This window comes from Anopheles coustani, chromosome 2 (assembly GCF_943734705.1).
Source record: "Anopheles coustani chromosome 2, idAnoCousDA_361_x.2, whole genome shotgun sequence".
NCBI lineage: Eukaryota > Metazoa > Arthropoda > Insecta > Diptera > Culicidae > Anopheles > Anopheles coustani.
In genome coordinates, this window is record NC_071289.1 from 43,463,031 (window position 1) to 43,481,294 (window position 18,264).

The window sequence follows — 18,264 nt, forward strand, 5'->3', positions numbered from 1 at the left end:
TCATTATGTCATCACGTGGCGAATTTGTTACTTCCAACACACACATACACTGGGTCAGACTTGTTTTTCTGTTTTTTTTTTATCTTTCTGTTGCAAAACAAATATGAATAATGTATGAAATATGTTACATATAAAAGGAATCAGGCAAGTGGGAGTTGTTTTCATGGCGTGACCTCTAGAGACCTCTTCGAAAACGAAACATTAAAATATGCTCTGATGAGGTGTTACATACAAAGTAACTTATCAGCATCGGACACGAATTGCGAAAACTCACTCTGGGATCCATTAGACTCCTGAAAGAAAGAGTCGGAGTAGCAACGTTTTTATTGAAATTAAAAGATTCTTAATCACCTAAACACCGAGATTGAGAAACTGGACAAAGCAAGAAGGTCTAATGGATGGGATGATGATCCCCCCTCGATGATGTGGTTTGGGAAAATTAAGACCGCCCCGAAAAGGAAAGAACAATGACGATAACAATAATTATACGCACCGCAGCCGATGATGAAGATGATGATGACACAAACCCATACCAGGACGTGAAACAGGGCCTTAATCGAAGGAAGGAAGATGATGCCAGTAACCATTACCATACGTTGGAATTAGAAAAAAAGCGATCCTTAACGAGCATACCCTCAAAAGAAAAGGGGCTAACTTGAAACAATAAATGCAAAAAAGGGGTTAAGATTCATTATGGCCTGACTGTATTCATTTTCGGATGCAATTTCCTTTATTATTCGAGGGGCATGACATATTTTGATGCCAATTGAAGCTGCTTAAACCATCCAATGGGAAAGGGAATATATACTCAGTTCTCCGTGCCTGTCATTGCTAAAATAGAGCAACAAAGATTGTGTGTGTGTTTACTTTCAGTGTTATGCGACAATGATTATGCTGACGATGACATTAGCGGAAATGACCAATTCTCCAAGTACCTCTTTCATCCCTCTGGTACCACGCTTGAAAAATCCATCTTTGGTACAGGAAGCAGTAGAAATTTTCCGGTTGAGCCCGGTGCGATGCTGCGTCACGTTTTGAGCACAGCATTGTTTGATGACGAGCTTGAAATGACGCGGAAGAAGAGTTCGTGCGTTCGCCCTACGGTACTCACAAGCTTTTCCCAACGACGAGGAGTTTTGTATAATTTGGTGCACAACAAACCCTTTTTAAGGGGCACTATGTGAGGATGCAGGTGTAGCGCCAAGGAAAGATTGAGTTTTCATTGTTTTTCCAAACGTGCAGAAGCGTTGATTGATGCCGGGCACGTACTAAAAGCCGTTTGATGTTGAACACGCTGACAGGCAGGTGCTGGCAAGGGGAAGCTCTTGTAAGGAGTGGCAGTGATCGGGAAAAGTCAACTCGAAGGGTTATAACATCCCATGTTGAGATGAGTGGCACTTCCTTCAAGAGTAGACCTAGACATAAAAGGAATCAGGATACCAATTAGCCCGCGGAAAAAATAGTTACCGCTAATGAAAACTACTTTCAAGAATGGGCTTGAAAAATTATAGTGAGACGTGTGTGTGTGTGTGTGTACAAGGGAGCTTTAATTTATTTTTATCATTTTAACTACAGACCCAACACGGCACACCAATGCTACAAACATTACCGGTGCCAAGTGCTTTCTTGTGTGCAATTTTCTCAAAAACTCGAAACCTGATAACGATGAGCCTCTGACTTGATAACTTCACTAACTACACTTCAATGTAAGAGCATTCGGGGGAAAAATAATCAAACATAAGCAGACATTTTAATGCTTTACAGGGATGCGATGTTTAATTCTTTCGGCGAATTACTTTAAATAAATGTTGCTCATGCACACGTCGGCGTCGACTGGTTACAAACAGTTTTGATATGGAGATTTATGCAACGACACTGCACGTCATTGTTTGCCTTGCCACCTCGTTTTCCTGCCTAATTCTTCCAACAGTTTTTTCGTCTACCATTTTTATCAACACACTTTAGCTGTGACACTGTTTTTTTTCTCAAGTGTTTGCTCGGTATCTCTTCTTTCTTGCCTACCTCAACATTTCCGTCAAGTTCAAGTCCGACCAGGCTGCAGTGTTTCATAATATTTATAGAATCGGTGATTTCTTTATAAATATTAAATTCACCAATTAAAAGTATTATTTTTTTTTTAAATATATAAAATTAACTCAATTCTTTACAACCAATCCTTGTCACGCTTGTTGCGACCTCGCGCATTTCCCGCACAAAAAATGGTAGTAAGTTTAGTGCCACTTTCCACTGTGATGCCGTGTTGTTGTGGGTTTGTTGTCGTTTTTGCCCTAAGAAGACTCAACGCGAAAAATGTTGCTCCATTAAAACATACCACCACCCAGAAAGTGCACTAAAATGTCTCCCCATGCTCTGGCCAGACCAGGTTGAAATAACCCGGTATGACACAACCGTTAGTTGTGCTTGTTTCACCAGACGCAAATCTGAGGTATGGAGCGAGGTTTTACATTTAATTATTTATTTATGAACTTAGTTTAGCATAATTGTGTGACCTTCCCCGATCCCTCTTCTCTGTCCCTTGCTCGTTTAGAACCCAGTGGTTGGTCGTTTTCGCAAAGGTGCTAAAAATGTACGCTTCTGGTTGGAAACGAGGAAACATTCAGGGTTTTCGATCGCGTAAAGCTGCGGATAGACGGATGCAATATTTCAATGCAATGAAATAAAATTTGACATTTCTATCCAAAATGACAGTCATTGCAATATTTCTATGCGTATTTCATTGCAACATTGCAAAGATCCAAACGGGGAGGTTAAGCATCGAAATATTGCTTTCACTGTCATTTTTGGTAGGAATGTCAAATTTTATTTCATTGCAGTGAAATATTGCATCCGTCTATCCGCAGCTTAAAACAATGTTTACCATAATCCATTAGGATAAAGGCTAAATTTTACCGAACGCAGTTGAAAATTGTTTATTGAATTGTCGATTTTAAACAATATTGCCTTCAAGGAACAACATTTGAGCACAGGTTCAGTTTTGTTACTTTCCGCATTCCTTTTTTAATTGGGAATAACTTCAATTGAAAAACTGCGAAACTAAAAGATACTACTGGTTCTGGGCATCATAAAGCTTCCTCCAATTTTTACCAGCCTCGTCTATCGGGGAGCATGGTGCTCGTAGAAAAGAGTAACATTATTTTATCGAGAGGATATTGGAACTAAAATGATTGCAAAAGATTTTTTTAGACCAGTAAAATCGACGTATATTTTCGATACCCCAACTTCCGACCTGTTCAAAAACAGTTGTCACTGGCTTGTAGTTTTTTTTTTTGCAGCAGCAGAATCCACTAAGCAACGCAAAGGGATGCCCTTGAGGGTTTGCCCTTCCGCTCGAAGCGTTTCGATATCGATCTCGGAACAATAATATAATTGGTATTAATGCACAGAACCGTCGTTTCGTTTCGATTCCGGTTGTTGCCACGAGGGAGATTGTCCGGATTTCCATCCCCGTGCCAGTTTCCGTTGCCTCCCAGATTTAAGGGGTTGTTGCTCGATGCAGAAGGATAGCTTTTCAGTTCTAGTTTAACTCAAATGGAACCGAACCTCGACGTCGACCAACGCTCATGATGACAACGTCGACGACGACGTCAGCTGCCACCTTTTGCCGATGGTGGTTTTTCAATCGTGTTGGTTACCAAAGCACCATTTGCATATTTGAATGCTGGTCACTCTTGCACACGGCAGCCACCATTTCATGCGTAAATCGTCGCTTTTGCCGAATCGAACGCACGTTTTCAGAGATCTGAATCAAATGGACTGCGAAAAAACAATGACAACTACCGTTGCGTTCTGCAACGCTTCGGGAAGAACAGCATAAACGCCATTTATTTCCGATGCCGTTGAGCGTCGCGAGGCAAAAAAACGGGACACTAAATACCGTCTCATATAACAGAGAGTGGAGTGGAGTTTTCGTTCCACATGTGTACTACCGCAACGTTTAAACCGGCTGAAAAGCAGGACCCTTCAGAACCCGACACGTCCATGACGATTGAAACGATTGACGTTCAAACCAGCTCCACTTCTGTCATTTACGGACAGCGGGGGAGGACAAAGAACCGGAAGACCCCGACTCGCAGGTTAGTGCACGATTTAGTCCTTCGATTATACCCTGCGGACGATGGCGGCGAGAATTGGCAATGAATTGGTATATTGCGAATGATCGATCAATTAGCAAAGCATTTTCAAGCTGCAGAGAGTATGGGGCTCACTTCTCCCATCACCTTCTCTCACCTGTCCTGGTGCAACTCTTTCTGCTTTAATAAAGCTAATCAGCTGAATGCATCGTACGCAGCTGCGGTTGATGCTAAAAGGATGGCAAATAATGCAAGAAGCAATACGACAGGGTGTGCTTGTCGTGTTTTTTACCTTTTGGATCCTTCACCGAGCGCAAAATGGGGAAACATTTATTTGGGGAAGTGATTGCGATGTTTTGATGCATATTAAATGCACTTCATTGGACTAATATATAAAAGGGAGGTTTAACACACACAGGGTTTGCCTTATACGACATACAGCGTTTGCCTGATTAGGTTTTCTTTCAACTCACTTCCTACCTCCAAGACTGAAGAGTAACATCGGTTTGATTTAGTTTTCATTTATTAATTCGTATTACGCTGAAAGTATCCTAAATCATTGGAATGTGTTGTTATTGTATCATTGGCATGCGATTGACGGAACACGTTGAGGTTTTTACCAACTAACTAAATTATTGATCATATATTTTAAGGGTTACAAGGAAGACAATAAAACGCTGAACATTGACGAAAAGTTGCACATCATATTTACATTCAAGCTTATAGACAACATAGGAACATCGCGATATTTCTAAATAATGATAAATAACAGAAACAATACTATTTATTTCTACATTAATTAATACATCTTAAATGCTATACTATACAAGGCACATTCTTCAAGGGATAAGTTATGTCTTTGGCCATTTTCATTATGTAACCTCCGCAGTCTTGTTTTGTGAACATTCGTGAAGCATTTTCAATAGCGTCAATTAAGCTACATTCATTATGAACATTGATCCCAGAATTCTCCCAATCGTTAAACATACTGTACACTGGATAGAGAAATAAGGGCGGTACTAGGGCCAGTAACAGCTATCATGGCGGAGTTGGGCGATCTGTGTGTTTAATGGTGACGATATGGCGTAAGAAACACGTAGAACCGTTGACCGGAGCTAGCCAATCCCTAGACGTAGAGTGTCAGCTGTGCGTAGAAATCCTGCAGACAGATCTGCAGCTGTTCGAACGAGGGTCGCTCCATCGGTAGCATCGTCCAGCAGTACGCCATTATTTTGAATCTGTAGCGAGAATAGAAAGTTAAGAGTTTTTGAAGACTGATTTAGGGGGTCATTTTGGGTAATGTGCAACTTACAGCTCATCTGGACAGTTGATTGGCTGCGCTAACCGATAACCATCAAGCAGATAGTGCTCCATCTCAAACGGATCGACCTATGAGGGAAGAATGCAAATGCTATAAAGCACACCTTTGAGAGGGTTTTGAGTGTGAGGAACCTACCTCTGCGTACGGCTGTCGCGCCAGGGTACACAGTTCCCACATGAGAACACCAAACGCCCACGTATCGGAAGCTTCACTGAACTGTTTGTACTGGATCGACTCCAGTGCGAGCCATTTGATCGGTCGATTTTCGCTGTCCCCAAGGCAGTAGTAGTCGCCGGGGAAGAGATCGCGCGAAAGGGAGTTATCCGCCAACTTCACTCGCAGTTGATCGTCAATTCTGCAAGGAATGAAAGGTAAGAGTGGTTAGAAAAATGCCCTTGGAGTTACGATCGTGATGAGTGGTAATACTTACACACAGTTACGGGCCGCAATGTCCTTGTGGATCACACCGTGGCTGTGCAGGTGTCCTAGGGCTTGTGCGAGCTGGAGTTGAATCTTGACGATCTGGATCGTGGTCAGCGTTCGGGCCACCGGTTCCTGGAGGAAGATCTTCAGGTTGCGCGAGTTCTCTGGCGCGAGGTAGAGTAGGAATGGTGCCGTATGGTCATCGATCGAGACACCCAGGACGGAGAGGATACCGGGATGTTGTGCACCGTACAAGCTCATGCCTTCGTGAAGGAGGAGCGAGACCTGGATTTGGGACGCGTGCGGTCCGACGGTTTTCACCAGCACTTCCTGGCTGTCGTTGTAGCTGCCCCGGTAGACTCTCCCGAAGGTTCCTTCCTGAAGCAGGCTGGAGAGGCGCACCCGGCAGCGTTGCACGGTCAGCTCGGAAATGCGTCGCTGCAGTTCTTCCGGTTCGGCATTCGCGTAGATTCGGGTGCGGGAAAGGGTTGCTATCGTGGGAGCAATAGAAGGTGGTGATAGGATCGACGAGGGGGCCGATGGAGCATGTGTCTGAAGGCGCTGGAAGCTGGAAGTACGGATCGGTTGGGCGTTGTGTGGCTTGCGGTGGAATGATCCTCGGGTGCAATAAGCAATCAAGATGATGAGTGCCACAAAAAGAATCGCCAGAATCCCGCCGATGAAGAGCGTGATCAGTCCATTCTGACCGTTGGACGCGTTTTCTAGTAGGTAAGGATCCGGTTGGTTTGCATCTGGATGTTCACTGGGAAACGGGGCAATAAAAAAGTTCAGTTTCGACGTTCAGTTGTCAAAACACCTTCATGTTCGCACGACTTACCTCATCAAGCAGATCTTCTTCCGTCGAAACACCAACTCTGTTGCGTTTCCTGTGAGTCGATCGAGTGTCACTTCCACCGTTATGGTCACGTCAACCTCGGCCGTTTCTCGTCCACTGCAGCGCAGGCCGATGGCAAACGTTTCGATATGCTCCGGGATTTCACCCTGCTGGGAGATATTCATCGAGGGCTTCGGCAGTGCGATCGGATCCGGCGAAACGATGTTGATCTGGTAAGGAAGCGGCCTTTTGGCCAGGCTCTGCCAGGTGAATGAGATCTCCTCAACTTCCGCCGGAACGGGAACCGTGAAATGAAGAGCATACTCGTTCACCTGACCCTCGCGGACGTAGTAGATTTCCGCGGAAAGTCCTTTGGAAAAGAAGAAGGTTAGATAGGTTAGTGTTGTCATATGCGAACAACCTTTTTAATTACAATGAAACGGATAATAACGATGTTCCTGTAATCCTAGAACCTAACTGCTTCACAGTATGATAAAGCCACACGAAGGAGCAGAAGAGAAATTGAACCACGGGGACAAATCGACAGTGTATTACGGACGGTCTATAATTCAGGATTAATTTGAAAGTGGTTGAGCTCTTGCGTTTTCTTTGTTTATCATCTTCGCTGTTTCATTCCAGTTGTAGGGCCATTTCTCTGACACACTAAGGTACTTTGGCGTTTGTAGTGGTCACAAACAATGCTGAATCTGGTTCTGGTGGGAAAAACAAAAAAACAAAAATGTGCAAAGAACCGACGAACAAGTGGAAATAAAAAATGGTAAAAAATTGCAAGCTAACAAGGACGCAAACACACATCCACCAATTAAGCATAACAGCGAAAAAATACATATTCCTGTGGGACAAAAAAGGGCGCGTTTGTTAATTTTTCCCCTGGATTTATATCGCCACCGTCCGCCGGCAATTATCGCCAGAGAATTACGAAGCGCTTGTGTACTGTTGCTTAATACGGCAGTAAGCTGCTATAAAATAAATTTTAATCCGCTCAAATTGCATACGTCCTGACCAAACAGATAAACAGTTATGACTACGTCGTCCATTTTTTTACCTGCAGTAAAGTGTAGGAGCTTTTCTACTATTTAGGTACTATTTTCAAATTAAGTCAGTTTATGCAATTATAAGCATTCGCACTTAACGCAAAGGATGTTCTGAGACATCCAAACACGATGAAAGCAAAATATTCTCATCGTCGAAGCGAGACGTTTTTGCGAGGGTTTTTGGCGAGATGAGAATGAAAATACATTAGACACGCACCGTAGCGTGTCATCATCATCATTATCATTGTTGGCAACCTCGTTGTAATCATTTGTTTTCGTCCGGTGCTGCCCCATTTCTACACTCAGTTTTCCACTGCGAGAAACAGCACAGAGAGATAAATCACTGCCAAAACAACGCTGGGACCGGAGGTGAATCTTGGTGACTTCTACATTGGATCATCCCCACCGTCTTCAGCTCTCTCAGTGAGAAGTAAAAAAGCTGTGGTGACATTAAATGATGCATAGCATACTGTGAAGACAAGCGTGCCATTTCCAGTTGAACACGAGACTTTTGGACGCCACTTTTCCACCGAGAAAATCGTTCATCACCCGTTTGCACCGTGATGGTTGTATGTAGAGATACCTAGAGTTTAAAAATTCTACTGGCTATCTCGTTATGGATTTTGGGAATAAATTTGCTTTCAATCGAAGTACTGAGGTTTTATCTAACAGTTTACCAAGGCCCAATGCCGTCCAATACACACCACTATCAGCTGGGCCCCTTTTTTCGGTGGGAAACTAATGGTGATGCCATAGGGGAAAAGAAAACAACATAAATCTGATCCCTGGCTCTGGCTGGTTGATCCGTTGATTTATTAAAACCTAACTGCTGAAGAGAAAAGCAACTGCTGCTCCTGTGAAGCTGGTGGCTCCTGACGAAAAGATAATAATAACAACCAACGAAAAAATTAAGAGATAATCCGATTAATTGTAATAACAATCCTCCGCACACTGTCTTGCACAAGGCTGCACACTCGGCTCCTTTCTTCGTTGTTTACGTTATCCCAATTGCATCCCTTCCCAAGTTTGCCGACCGGTTAAGGAAGGAACAAGTTGACACTTCGACGGCGATTTTACTAAATATGTACTTTATGATTACGCAAAACATAATCGAAATTCAAATTAGAAATAAAATCATTATCACGACTCACTTCGAGCACGTGGTTTAAAACGCGAAAGGTGGCAGATAAAAAAACGAAACAGTAGGAAAACTGACTGAAAACTTAGAGACTTGAAGTGGGAAAAAACCTTGAATTGTGATACCAGAGATTTTACCCACATTTTATTTTCTGTAGATTGTTAATGAACTATTGCAAATCTTTTGTTTCCTTGATTACCCTTAGTTCTTTATTGATTTTATTCAACACATAAAATATATAATATCGGGCAAGCACTACTTACTGTTTGATTTAATTTATACAAGTTTCAAAAGTAAGTTCGTTAATTTCAAGACTCCGAAAGTAAATGCATTTCCCTGGAGATTAGCGTGAAATACCTTATTTTTAAAATGTTAGTTGTTTATTGCCAATATTTTATGATGAATCTGTTATTTGCGTTTCATTTGCGTATGTAGTGAAACTAAAGCAGTTCAAATTCTGAGACTAGAAAATGCAACGAAGAATCTTTTTGTTTTTATTTGAGAAACTGCAAAGTGTTTGCGTTCATTTTCCTTGCTCGCTTTCTGTCTGAGCAAGATAAGAAACCGGCTCTATATAACCTACCTCGGGTTGTGTCCGGTGAAACCCTTTTCCCGTTGCAAGGCCCTGGTCCTTTTTCAATTATAATCTGAGCACACGCCGCTTAAAATCGTCGTTATGATTGGGAGTGAATTTGTGTGTTTTCAATTTCGCTTTTCTTTTCATGTCGGACATCACTTGTACTAAACGAACGAGGTGTTGGAGACTTAAGGCAAGGGTTTCGAAAGGAGAATGCCAGAAGATGGAGGGAAATGGGGAAAAGAGTTTTCTTAGTGAGGGAACGGACAATCCGCGGTTCCCAGGGTGATGACAATCTGGCGGAACGGAAAGTTTTATTTCGCTTTTCTGTCTACGTGTAAACTCTTTGTTCGTTGCGGGTTATATTCGTTTTTTTTCTCCTCGTCATTTCATTGTAACGTTAGAAAGGGTTAACTCAAACTTCTGAAAGGAGTGAAGTACGCTATCTTTGTGTGCAAATGGCATGATTGTTTTTTGAGATTCGGTAAGTGAAATCTATTAAATTGTCCCTGTTTGCTGCATTTTTCTTGCAGTGTTGCTCTTATTGCTTTCCTTTTGTTGGAAGAAGAGCATTGCTTATAAGTTTCACGCCAGTAGGATTGAATTTCAATTCTATTCTCGGTAACCAACACGCTTCTCTCGTACACACACGCACGCAATCATCAAATGCAGGTCAGCGCAGAGGATCCGCGATGCCAAGTGCACGGTGGTAAACGGTCCTTCGTCCTGTTAGACGATGTTCTAAATATTTTTCAACAATACAATGTAATACCCCAACAGACAATAGAATAGAAACGGTTCAGCACAGAAATCGAATGAGAAAAATAAAATGATCTATTCTTTCAATAAAATTTCGGCAAACAATTTGAAACCGATCAAAAAGAAAATTGGAACTCAATCAAATAAGGGAACCAGAAAGAGAACTCAATATGTACAATAATCATGAAAAAATGTTATGACAAAGACCTCGTTGTGAGGCTTTGGATTAATAGAAAACAAATATATGGTTTGTTTGTAGCTTTTAAGACGCTAGTAGACGAAATATTTTATTTCATATTCCATTGCTTCTGATTTTAATTTTATCGACACATTTCTGAATTTAGTTTAGTTCCTTCGTTTTAGTTCTTGCTCCGAAGAAAGCATAGACAATCATAAACCAACAGTTGGGATTGGTTTTCTTTTATTTCCTCTGAACTATTTACATCACTTTGAAAAACCGTCATTGAATCGTCACCTATTATTTTACCGACTGTTACGATGTTTATTTACCATCCCATTCCCAAGGAAAAGCTCCTAAGAAAATAAGTGGATAGGATGATGAGCTAATCATACCGGGTCTAAGGCTGTGTGTATGTATGTGTGGCCATAGAATTACCAGAATGATTTATAGTGGCAGGTCCAACGACTTTGCGAAGATGGTTTCTTCTGCTGTCTTGAAAATGATCCACGATCCGAGACGGATCTGAAAACGAGGATGACACACACAAAACTTTCGTCTGGTCCTCCACAGATTTTCCACATTCTCACACACAAACACAGAGAAGATGCTGGATGGTGACCACGGAAGTGTACGGAATTCAACTCGGTTATTCAACGTTCTTCGCTTTAATTGGAATTAATTGCTTAATTTCCTCAAATCATGGGCGGTGCAAGCTGGGAAGAAAAAAGAAAAATGTCCTACATCCAAGAGAGTAATGGACTGTCAGCAGTTAATTTATTCCGTTCACATAATCGGTGGAGACGACCGTGACCTCACTTCCATCAGACCATCCATGAAAGATAAGATTTTTCGGTGACATTTTCAGCTGAATACAGAAAGCCAAAAAAAGAAGATTGAAAAGAATTTTTGTTTCCGTTAAGAAAACGGAACTTTTGAGCAAATTCCGAACGTCTCGAGTTTGTTGGCACTGAAAAAAGGCAAGCTTATCGCCGGTTGAGACAAACAAAGTTTATGCTCTTTCAAAGCTTGATAAATTTTCCAACGAGCGGACAACAATGCAAGTGAAAGAAACCCGACAAACATACAGTGCGAAAAATGTTACAGTTTCCGATGAACGCGGATGGAATTGAACATAATTTTCCACTTTAATATGCATGGTTTGTACGATGATCGGTGATAGGTTTCCAGTTCCCTTCTTTTCTGTAGATGGAGGGAAATCCTGCGAACGGAACGTGTAGAAATCAAAAAAGAAATTTAGCAGCCAAATGGGACGCGAATAGGAGGTACACGAAATGGACGGCATCGACGATAGTGGAGACAATGGAAGGAGCATCTTTTCAATTACACCCGTTTCCACTTAGGGTGGAATCGCGCCCGCCTTCTGTGCAATGGCGCGCTATAACGGTGGAAACGCGAGTATCAACGGTCGTACGGCGCGCCATATGACTGAATCTCGTTTGCCTACTGTTGAAATGCGGACGCGGTCTGTTGGAGGGACGCAAATTTTGACGGCCGCACAAGATCTGTGAAGTGAGAGGTCTGCTCATACCATGGTATAGCAAAACCTGTCAAACTACCGAATAATGAACAAACTGACCTTCTTTAAATGATGATACTGTACGGATGCAAAGCAGTATTTGTTACACTATTCAAAAACATCTAATTTTCCACCCGCTAGCTTTATTGAGAGCAATTCCTGACGCAATATCCAAAACATACGCGACCTCTCACTTTTTTTCCGTATGAGCAGACCTCTTACTTCACAGATCTTGTGCGGCCGTCAAAATTTGCGTCCCTCCAACAGACCGCGTCCGCATTTCAACAGTAGGCAAACGAGATTCAGTCATATGGCGCGCCGTACGACCGTTGATACTCGCGTTTCCACCGTTATAGCGCGCCATTGCACAGAAGGCGGGCGCGATTCCACCCTAAGTGGAAACGGGTGTAATTTCTTCGTTTAATTAATTTCATTCGGACACCATTGGAACCACACAAAAACAGAATTGGTTTCTGCAAAGGATAGTAGTGGTTGGGAAACGAGCTGAGGAGGAAAAAGCTCGTCCATGTTGTGTTTCCCAGGGAGTCTATAGGACAAGAAGCGAGGAAGCGAAGATAATGAGATAGGAATGGGATGGACTGGAAATCATTACCACCGATTCGCCAATTGTTCTTCAACATTCAAGGAAATGCGGTGGCGGTCGGTGGCCGCACCTATGTCTGACGTTAATCCATGACCCACCCGCACTTATTTCAGCATATGGTCTCCTTCTTCTCTGTTTTCTGACCAAACAGTTGTAGGAAATCGATTTAGTAGGAAGCAGAAATAGGGATTGCGGAAAGCTTTGATTGTATTCGAAGTCCCGCTGGAGAGATTATCGTATTAGGTCTAACTCATCAGAGCATAAGTGGCATAGCCACAATATCACCTTCCGTCGGGACTCCACCTCAAGCGTGGCATCACCCTTTTGGCGGTCGTTTCAGTAGAGATCTCTCCTCTTCTCTCGTTTATGGTTACGCAGTGCAACGTAAATTTCTATTTCTATTCCTGCTAACCTGGCGTATCGTTAAGTTTTGGTGATTTTTGCGGTATCTGTAAGGCCGAGGCTATTATTTTAAGTCGACCATCGCCCCTCAAGGGACGCATTGCTTTTCCCTCCAAGGTTTTTGAACAATTAATGAAAAATCGTCTCAAAAACGAAATGAGCATCCCAGATCGGATTTTTTAAGGGAAGGATAAGTGCATCCAAAATGTTGCTAAGGGTGCTTACAACTTACTTTTGCTGAACACAACTAGAATCCAGAACCAGAAACACCTGTTGCTGGAAACTCCCTTGTTATTCTTTGGGAGGAAAAATTCGTTTTATTTTTAGCATGTACCATCTTTTTGACTTCAACTCGTCTGTTTTTCAATTTAAAAACAAACTGCGTCTCATGTGTTGAACTGTTAGACCCTAATTAAGTTAAGAATGTGTTTAGGCCTGCTATTTGACCACACACTTTGAATATAATACCGTAAAACCAGGTAATACCGTTTTATTTGTTAAGGTAAATCGGACTGGAGAACAGAATATTACCTTCAGACATGGATCGTCAAACTCTTGGGTATTTAAAAAAGTAAGACCTAGAGTAATTAGAAATAAAGGTCAGACGGCAGACACCTACAATCCGAATTTCACATATATATTAAACTTATTTCAGAATATTAAACTTATGTTGTTATTGTAACTTGTTTATAGAATAGTTTTCAATAATGAGAGTGTTAGTTTAAGTAAACGATATCACTCAGTATAGTACAACGCATAGAAATAAAGCATTTGGTGTTTCGCCAAAATTTCTCCTTAATGTTCCAATGAATGGTCTCGTTTGAATCATCAAAAAATCTTTAATATACTCAAAACCAACCAACGACCTAGATTAGAGCTAATCCTTCCAAACATTATTCCCCAGAAAATCGCAATCTGTAGAAAGAAATAAACTTCCGATAAACCCCAAATGAATGCTTGATTAATTGAAGACATTGCGTGACAGGAATATGATTCTTAGACACCCTTCTTCTTCTCCACAAGATCTGCTCAGCAGTTCACCCCCAAATTTTCAGAAAAAGCCAGATTTGTACGAGGGGAGGACAGTTACAGCTTTGAGGCAGATAATTGCTGCACAAATCGTATGCTGAAGGAAGACTGCAAATGATCCTCCAAGGTCCATCGTTTCCTGCTCATTTGGTCCGAAAATCAGCCATCGTTCAGATTGATGGGAAGGTTTTTGCAGTGAAGGGAACTGCGGCGGCACTAATTACAGTCAGTTTTCCCATTCGTTAGTTTCCTGGCGTTGGCGTCTCATTGGGCAATTATACCCACACCGTCGGTGGTGGCGGCAGACGATCAGAATATACATACGTCCTCTCTAGCATTAATTCAACACGCTCCAATTCCGTATTTTCTGGGTTTCTAAGAAAATTGAGGAGCGTCGCGTGTCCTCCTCAGCTTTCTACACACTTGAAGGAGGAGGGACACCTAGGAAAATTGGCTAATAATAATTAAATTAGAACAGACATCGTCAACGACGCTAACGATTGATGACAAAAGGAAAAGCAAGATGAAGACACACACGCGGCTTTTATAGCACAACATAAATAGCAAATTCCATCACCTTTCTATCGCTTCAGTAGCCCTGTCACTAGACGATGTTAATTAAATGCTACACATTTCACTTTGCCTTCCTTCTTCCCTGCAAAGTTGAATGACAAATTCCTTCAAACGAAACAAACGAATGGGGCGGGACAATAAGGTGGGGAAATGGAGTACTCTCTCGTTGGGGAAGAGCACAACATACAATTTTCCTACAGTGGAGATGAGTGTAAAGTAAAATCATCTTTCATCGAAATTGACAGGAGGCGTGTGTAGGACACGGCTTCTCGTTCATCAGTCGAAGTCAAGCAGGGGCAAAAAAGACTATAGCTTAAGCTGCAAGACGTTAGAGAGAACACACATTCACGCCAGGAGAAATGTCCCGAAATATTTGCAAAACCATAACGCGGAACGATGACACTTTGCTTGACGTTTACATAAAGAAGTGTTGCTTTTCTACCGTTCCAACGGCGATTATTAAATGGTTTTTCATTTTCTATGTTTTATGATGGAACGATGATTTAAGCTTATTATTGTACAAAATTATGCCGCGCTTGGCGATGGCATAACACTAAGTTGGCCGCCGAGAGTCCAACAATTCTGTTAGCTATTCTGGGTGGAGCTCTGAGTCGTGTCTGCTAAATTGGATATTTTCTCGCGCCTGGGAACTATGGAAACGATTTCAGGGAAAATGCCCATCAAACGGCCAGCTTCCTTAAGAGGAGACGTGGAATGTAATGCGCTTTGGGAATTAGTTTTCTTCGTCTTGCGATCTGTCGATGTAGCGGTAGTTGGGCAGGAAAATTTGGAGCATTCGGGCAATGAAAGGGCGTCATTTAGTACATTCAAACGGCAAGTTCGTTCGTCTTCTTGGCCTGAAGAAATAAGCGTCGAAAAATATTCACAATCAGGTCAAATTGGGCTAATAACAATAATGCTGAAGCTTTGTTATTAACAAGAAAAACACGGGATTCCAACAAGCAAGACTTCTTTTGTTGGAAAATTGTCCACTCGCTGGACTTTCCACACAATGAGCTTCAAATGAGATAATAATAAGTAAATTTCCCGGTACGGCCCAAGATATTGATCGAAGGAAAAATCGATGGAAAAGTTAAATTCAAACTGAGCTGGGAGCATGTTGGCTAAAGTTTAAAGTAAAAACATTTGTCCAAAAACGAAGGCACAAAATGGTTTCCACAACAAATTTCATGAAACTTTGTGTTGAAGCATTATTTCATAAGCATTATTTCAGAAGCAAGCATAAGGCTATGTTATTTAGTATTATAAAGATTTGATTCTTTTTGAGAAATACTTAGGCACTTCACTTTTTATTGCTGGTTGGCCTGACGGAAAAATATAAACATACATTCAATGATCAGGTAAAAATTCCATCGTTATTTGAACGCTCAAACAAACCAACATTAATACAGTACGTAAACTCGCAAACTTTCTCGACAAAAAAGGGAACATAAACCCATAATAAATTTGTTAAATCACGTCGCAAATCCAGATGATGATGGACGTATCCAACAAAATCCATCAATTACCTTCTGCTTGCTCTTCGGGGAAGTAAACCAAACGGACAACAAACATAAAAAAAGATCCAATATCGAACCTACGCAAATTTGATTTAACCACAATCTTCCCTCCCCGCATCACACCATCGAATTGTTTTCTCGCTTTTAATCCAGCGGATGTCCTTTGGTGTGCTCTGTTCTCTTTATGCCAACACGTGGCCCAATTTCATGGTTCGTTTCCCTTCGTTTGCACACACGTTCCGACAGAGAGATAGAGAGAGTGAGACTGATTACCATGTGTAAATATAAACTGCTGTTGTCGCCGAAGGGGCACAGAACCTCAGCTAAATACATTTTCATTGATCACTTCGCGGAAAATGTAATTACGCTAGTTCCTTGTCTTTCCTCTTTCCATCCAACCGATGAGATGAATCCGAAAGGGACTCATTTGGAATCTGTGATGTTGTTCGCACCCTCGGCCGAGGAAAAGCGACCTTCCATACAGAACCAAATGGTTGTCGAGAGTCGAATGGTTGGTTTTAATATTAGCCCGTCGCGATGATTAAAGACTCCCAGATCAGCGAGTGAGAGGAGGATATGGATCACGGCGAAATTATGGCAAATGCGAATTTGTTCGCTCCTTACAAACAGCAACGTGTGAGGTTAGGATGCAGTCGTTACCCACATTTACGGCGACTTTCCGTTGCTCTTAGAAAGAGAGGATTCTTCATTTAAAAAGCTAGGACACACCGGAAGTTCCTGTTGGGTTTCAACAAATCAAAGTGATAATTAACAGTTAACATTTATTTTCCCGTCGATTGAAGAATGTTTGTTTATACGTGCCGGATGTAATGTTTTGAGAGGAGTTTCCATTTGATTTCGCAGTTGACGCTGGTTGACTTATCCATTCGTTACGGTGGACAGTAATTTTCATTCCGCTTTCCCAACTTTCCGCCCTCCGCTGGCTCAACTGTGGAGAGAACGAGGGGCCAAAGCCAAAACCATGTTTCTACTTTTTCGATATATTTCTTGAAAGGGACACATGGTATTTGCTTCAGCTTCCATATCGTCCTGCCACCGTCATTCGAAAATGAGCTAAACTCTCCTATATGTTTTCTATGTGCAATTCATAACGGCCAAATGATAAGTATTAGTTTGCTGTGTAACAAAGGTGATTTTACCATTTCCTCTCCTTCCTGTAGGTATAAAAATACCTCCTGGGTGTGGAGAATCTAGTTGGTACGAGAAAGGTGAAGCGACGGAGTGCAGTCGAAAATGCATTGCGTTTCGCTGAAAATTATAAGTGTGAGTGTATTTGTTCTGCTACGTTTCTAAATTTCCTTTTTGTTTCCATCGGAACGCACCAGAGGAACGGGAAACGGACACAGAATCACTTCAGAGCCGAGGTGAACTCTTGAACGACCTATTGTAAAGCGTTGTGCGGGTCAACTATTTCGAGCTAAAGGTACATACGACGCTCGGGAAACAACGTTCGAGTGGACTCGCTCTTCTGTAGAGGGGTGTTGTAAAGTGTCAAATTTAAAGGACTCAACTCTGACTGGGATCGGAAGTGCGTGCAGTTTTGTCTGCCTGCATTTCCCGGAAGTTCTGCCGCGTGAGTGCGTTTTAATGGAAAACCCGGCACCCGGAGTTGGTGGTATTTTTGCCTTTTCACCATTTATTCCTCTTGATGCACTTTCGGTTTTTGCGGAGACAAACGGGTGGTTGGATGATTGAAGCGTAGTTGAAGTCTGCAAAATCTCCGGAATCTATGAAGTCAAAGGCAATTGAACAAATAACAAGATTATAAACAACATAGTGCTTTAAGCCAGGTAATCGATGGAGGATCGACAAATATTGAGTTAACGCATCACTGTTCATCTCCACATAGGAAACTCTGCTAGGAAACTGATGAAATGAGCATTGGAATGTTGGAGCATGAGGAAGTTTCCTGAGTGCGCTAGGTGGACAGTCTTCTTCTTTCTTAATCCGACAGTTATAAAACGTCAAAACAAATGGCTTTGGTAGTGCTGTCAAAAGTTTCCTATCAGTTTCCTACGAGTCAGTACAGTTTCCCGTCTGTTGCGGGAACCGAGTTTGTCAGATTGTCCGGGGAGAGTGCGCTATGTGGAGATGAACAATCAAACGTTAAGAGTCGAGTACTTTGTTACGAGCCACAAAAAAAGTGTGACAGCGTCAATGCCTATCAGCATTTTACACTAATAAAGTACTGGACTTAT

At 42.0% G+C, this 18,264-nt stretch overlaps 1 protein-coding gene across 1 annotated transcript in view; it reads right to left on the reverse strand.

The window, feature by feature from the left end:
- Window positions 1-4,787: 4,787 nt before the first annotated feature.
- The window catches only part of LOC131267108 (tyrosine-protein kinase Dnt-like), a 78,087-nt gene continuing 64,610 nt past the window's right edge, over window positions 4,788-18,264 (reverse strand). The window contains exons 2-6 of the mRNA XM_058269884.1: window positions 6,674-7,040; window positions 5,843-6,598; window positions 5,548-5,767; window positions 5,404-5,480; window positions 4,788-5,329 (exon numbers count right to left, since the gene is read on the reverse strand). Of these exons, the coding sequence (XP_058125867.1) occupies window positions 5,218-5,329; window positions 5,404-5,480; window positions 5,548-5,767; window positions 5,843-6,598; window positions 6,674-7,040 (1,532 nt within the window). The 3' untranslated portion in view covers window positions 4,788-5,217. The remainder of the gene's footprint in view (window positions 5,330-5,403; window positions 5,481-5,547; window positions 5,768-5,842; window positions 6,599-6,673; window positions 7,041-18,264) is intronic.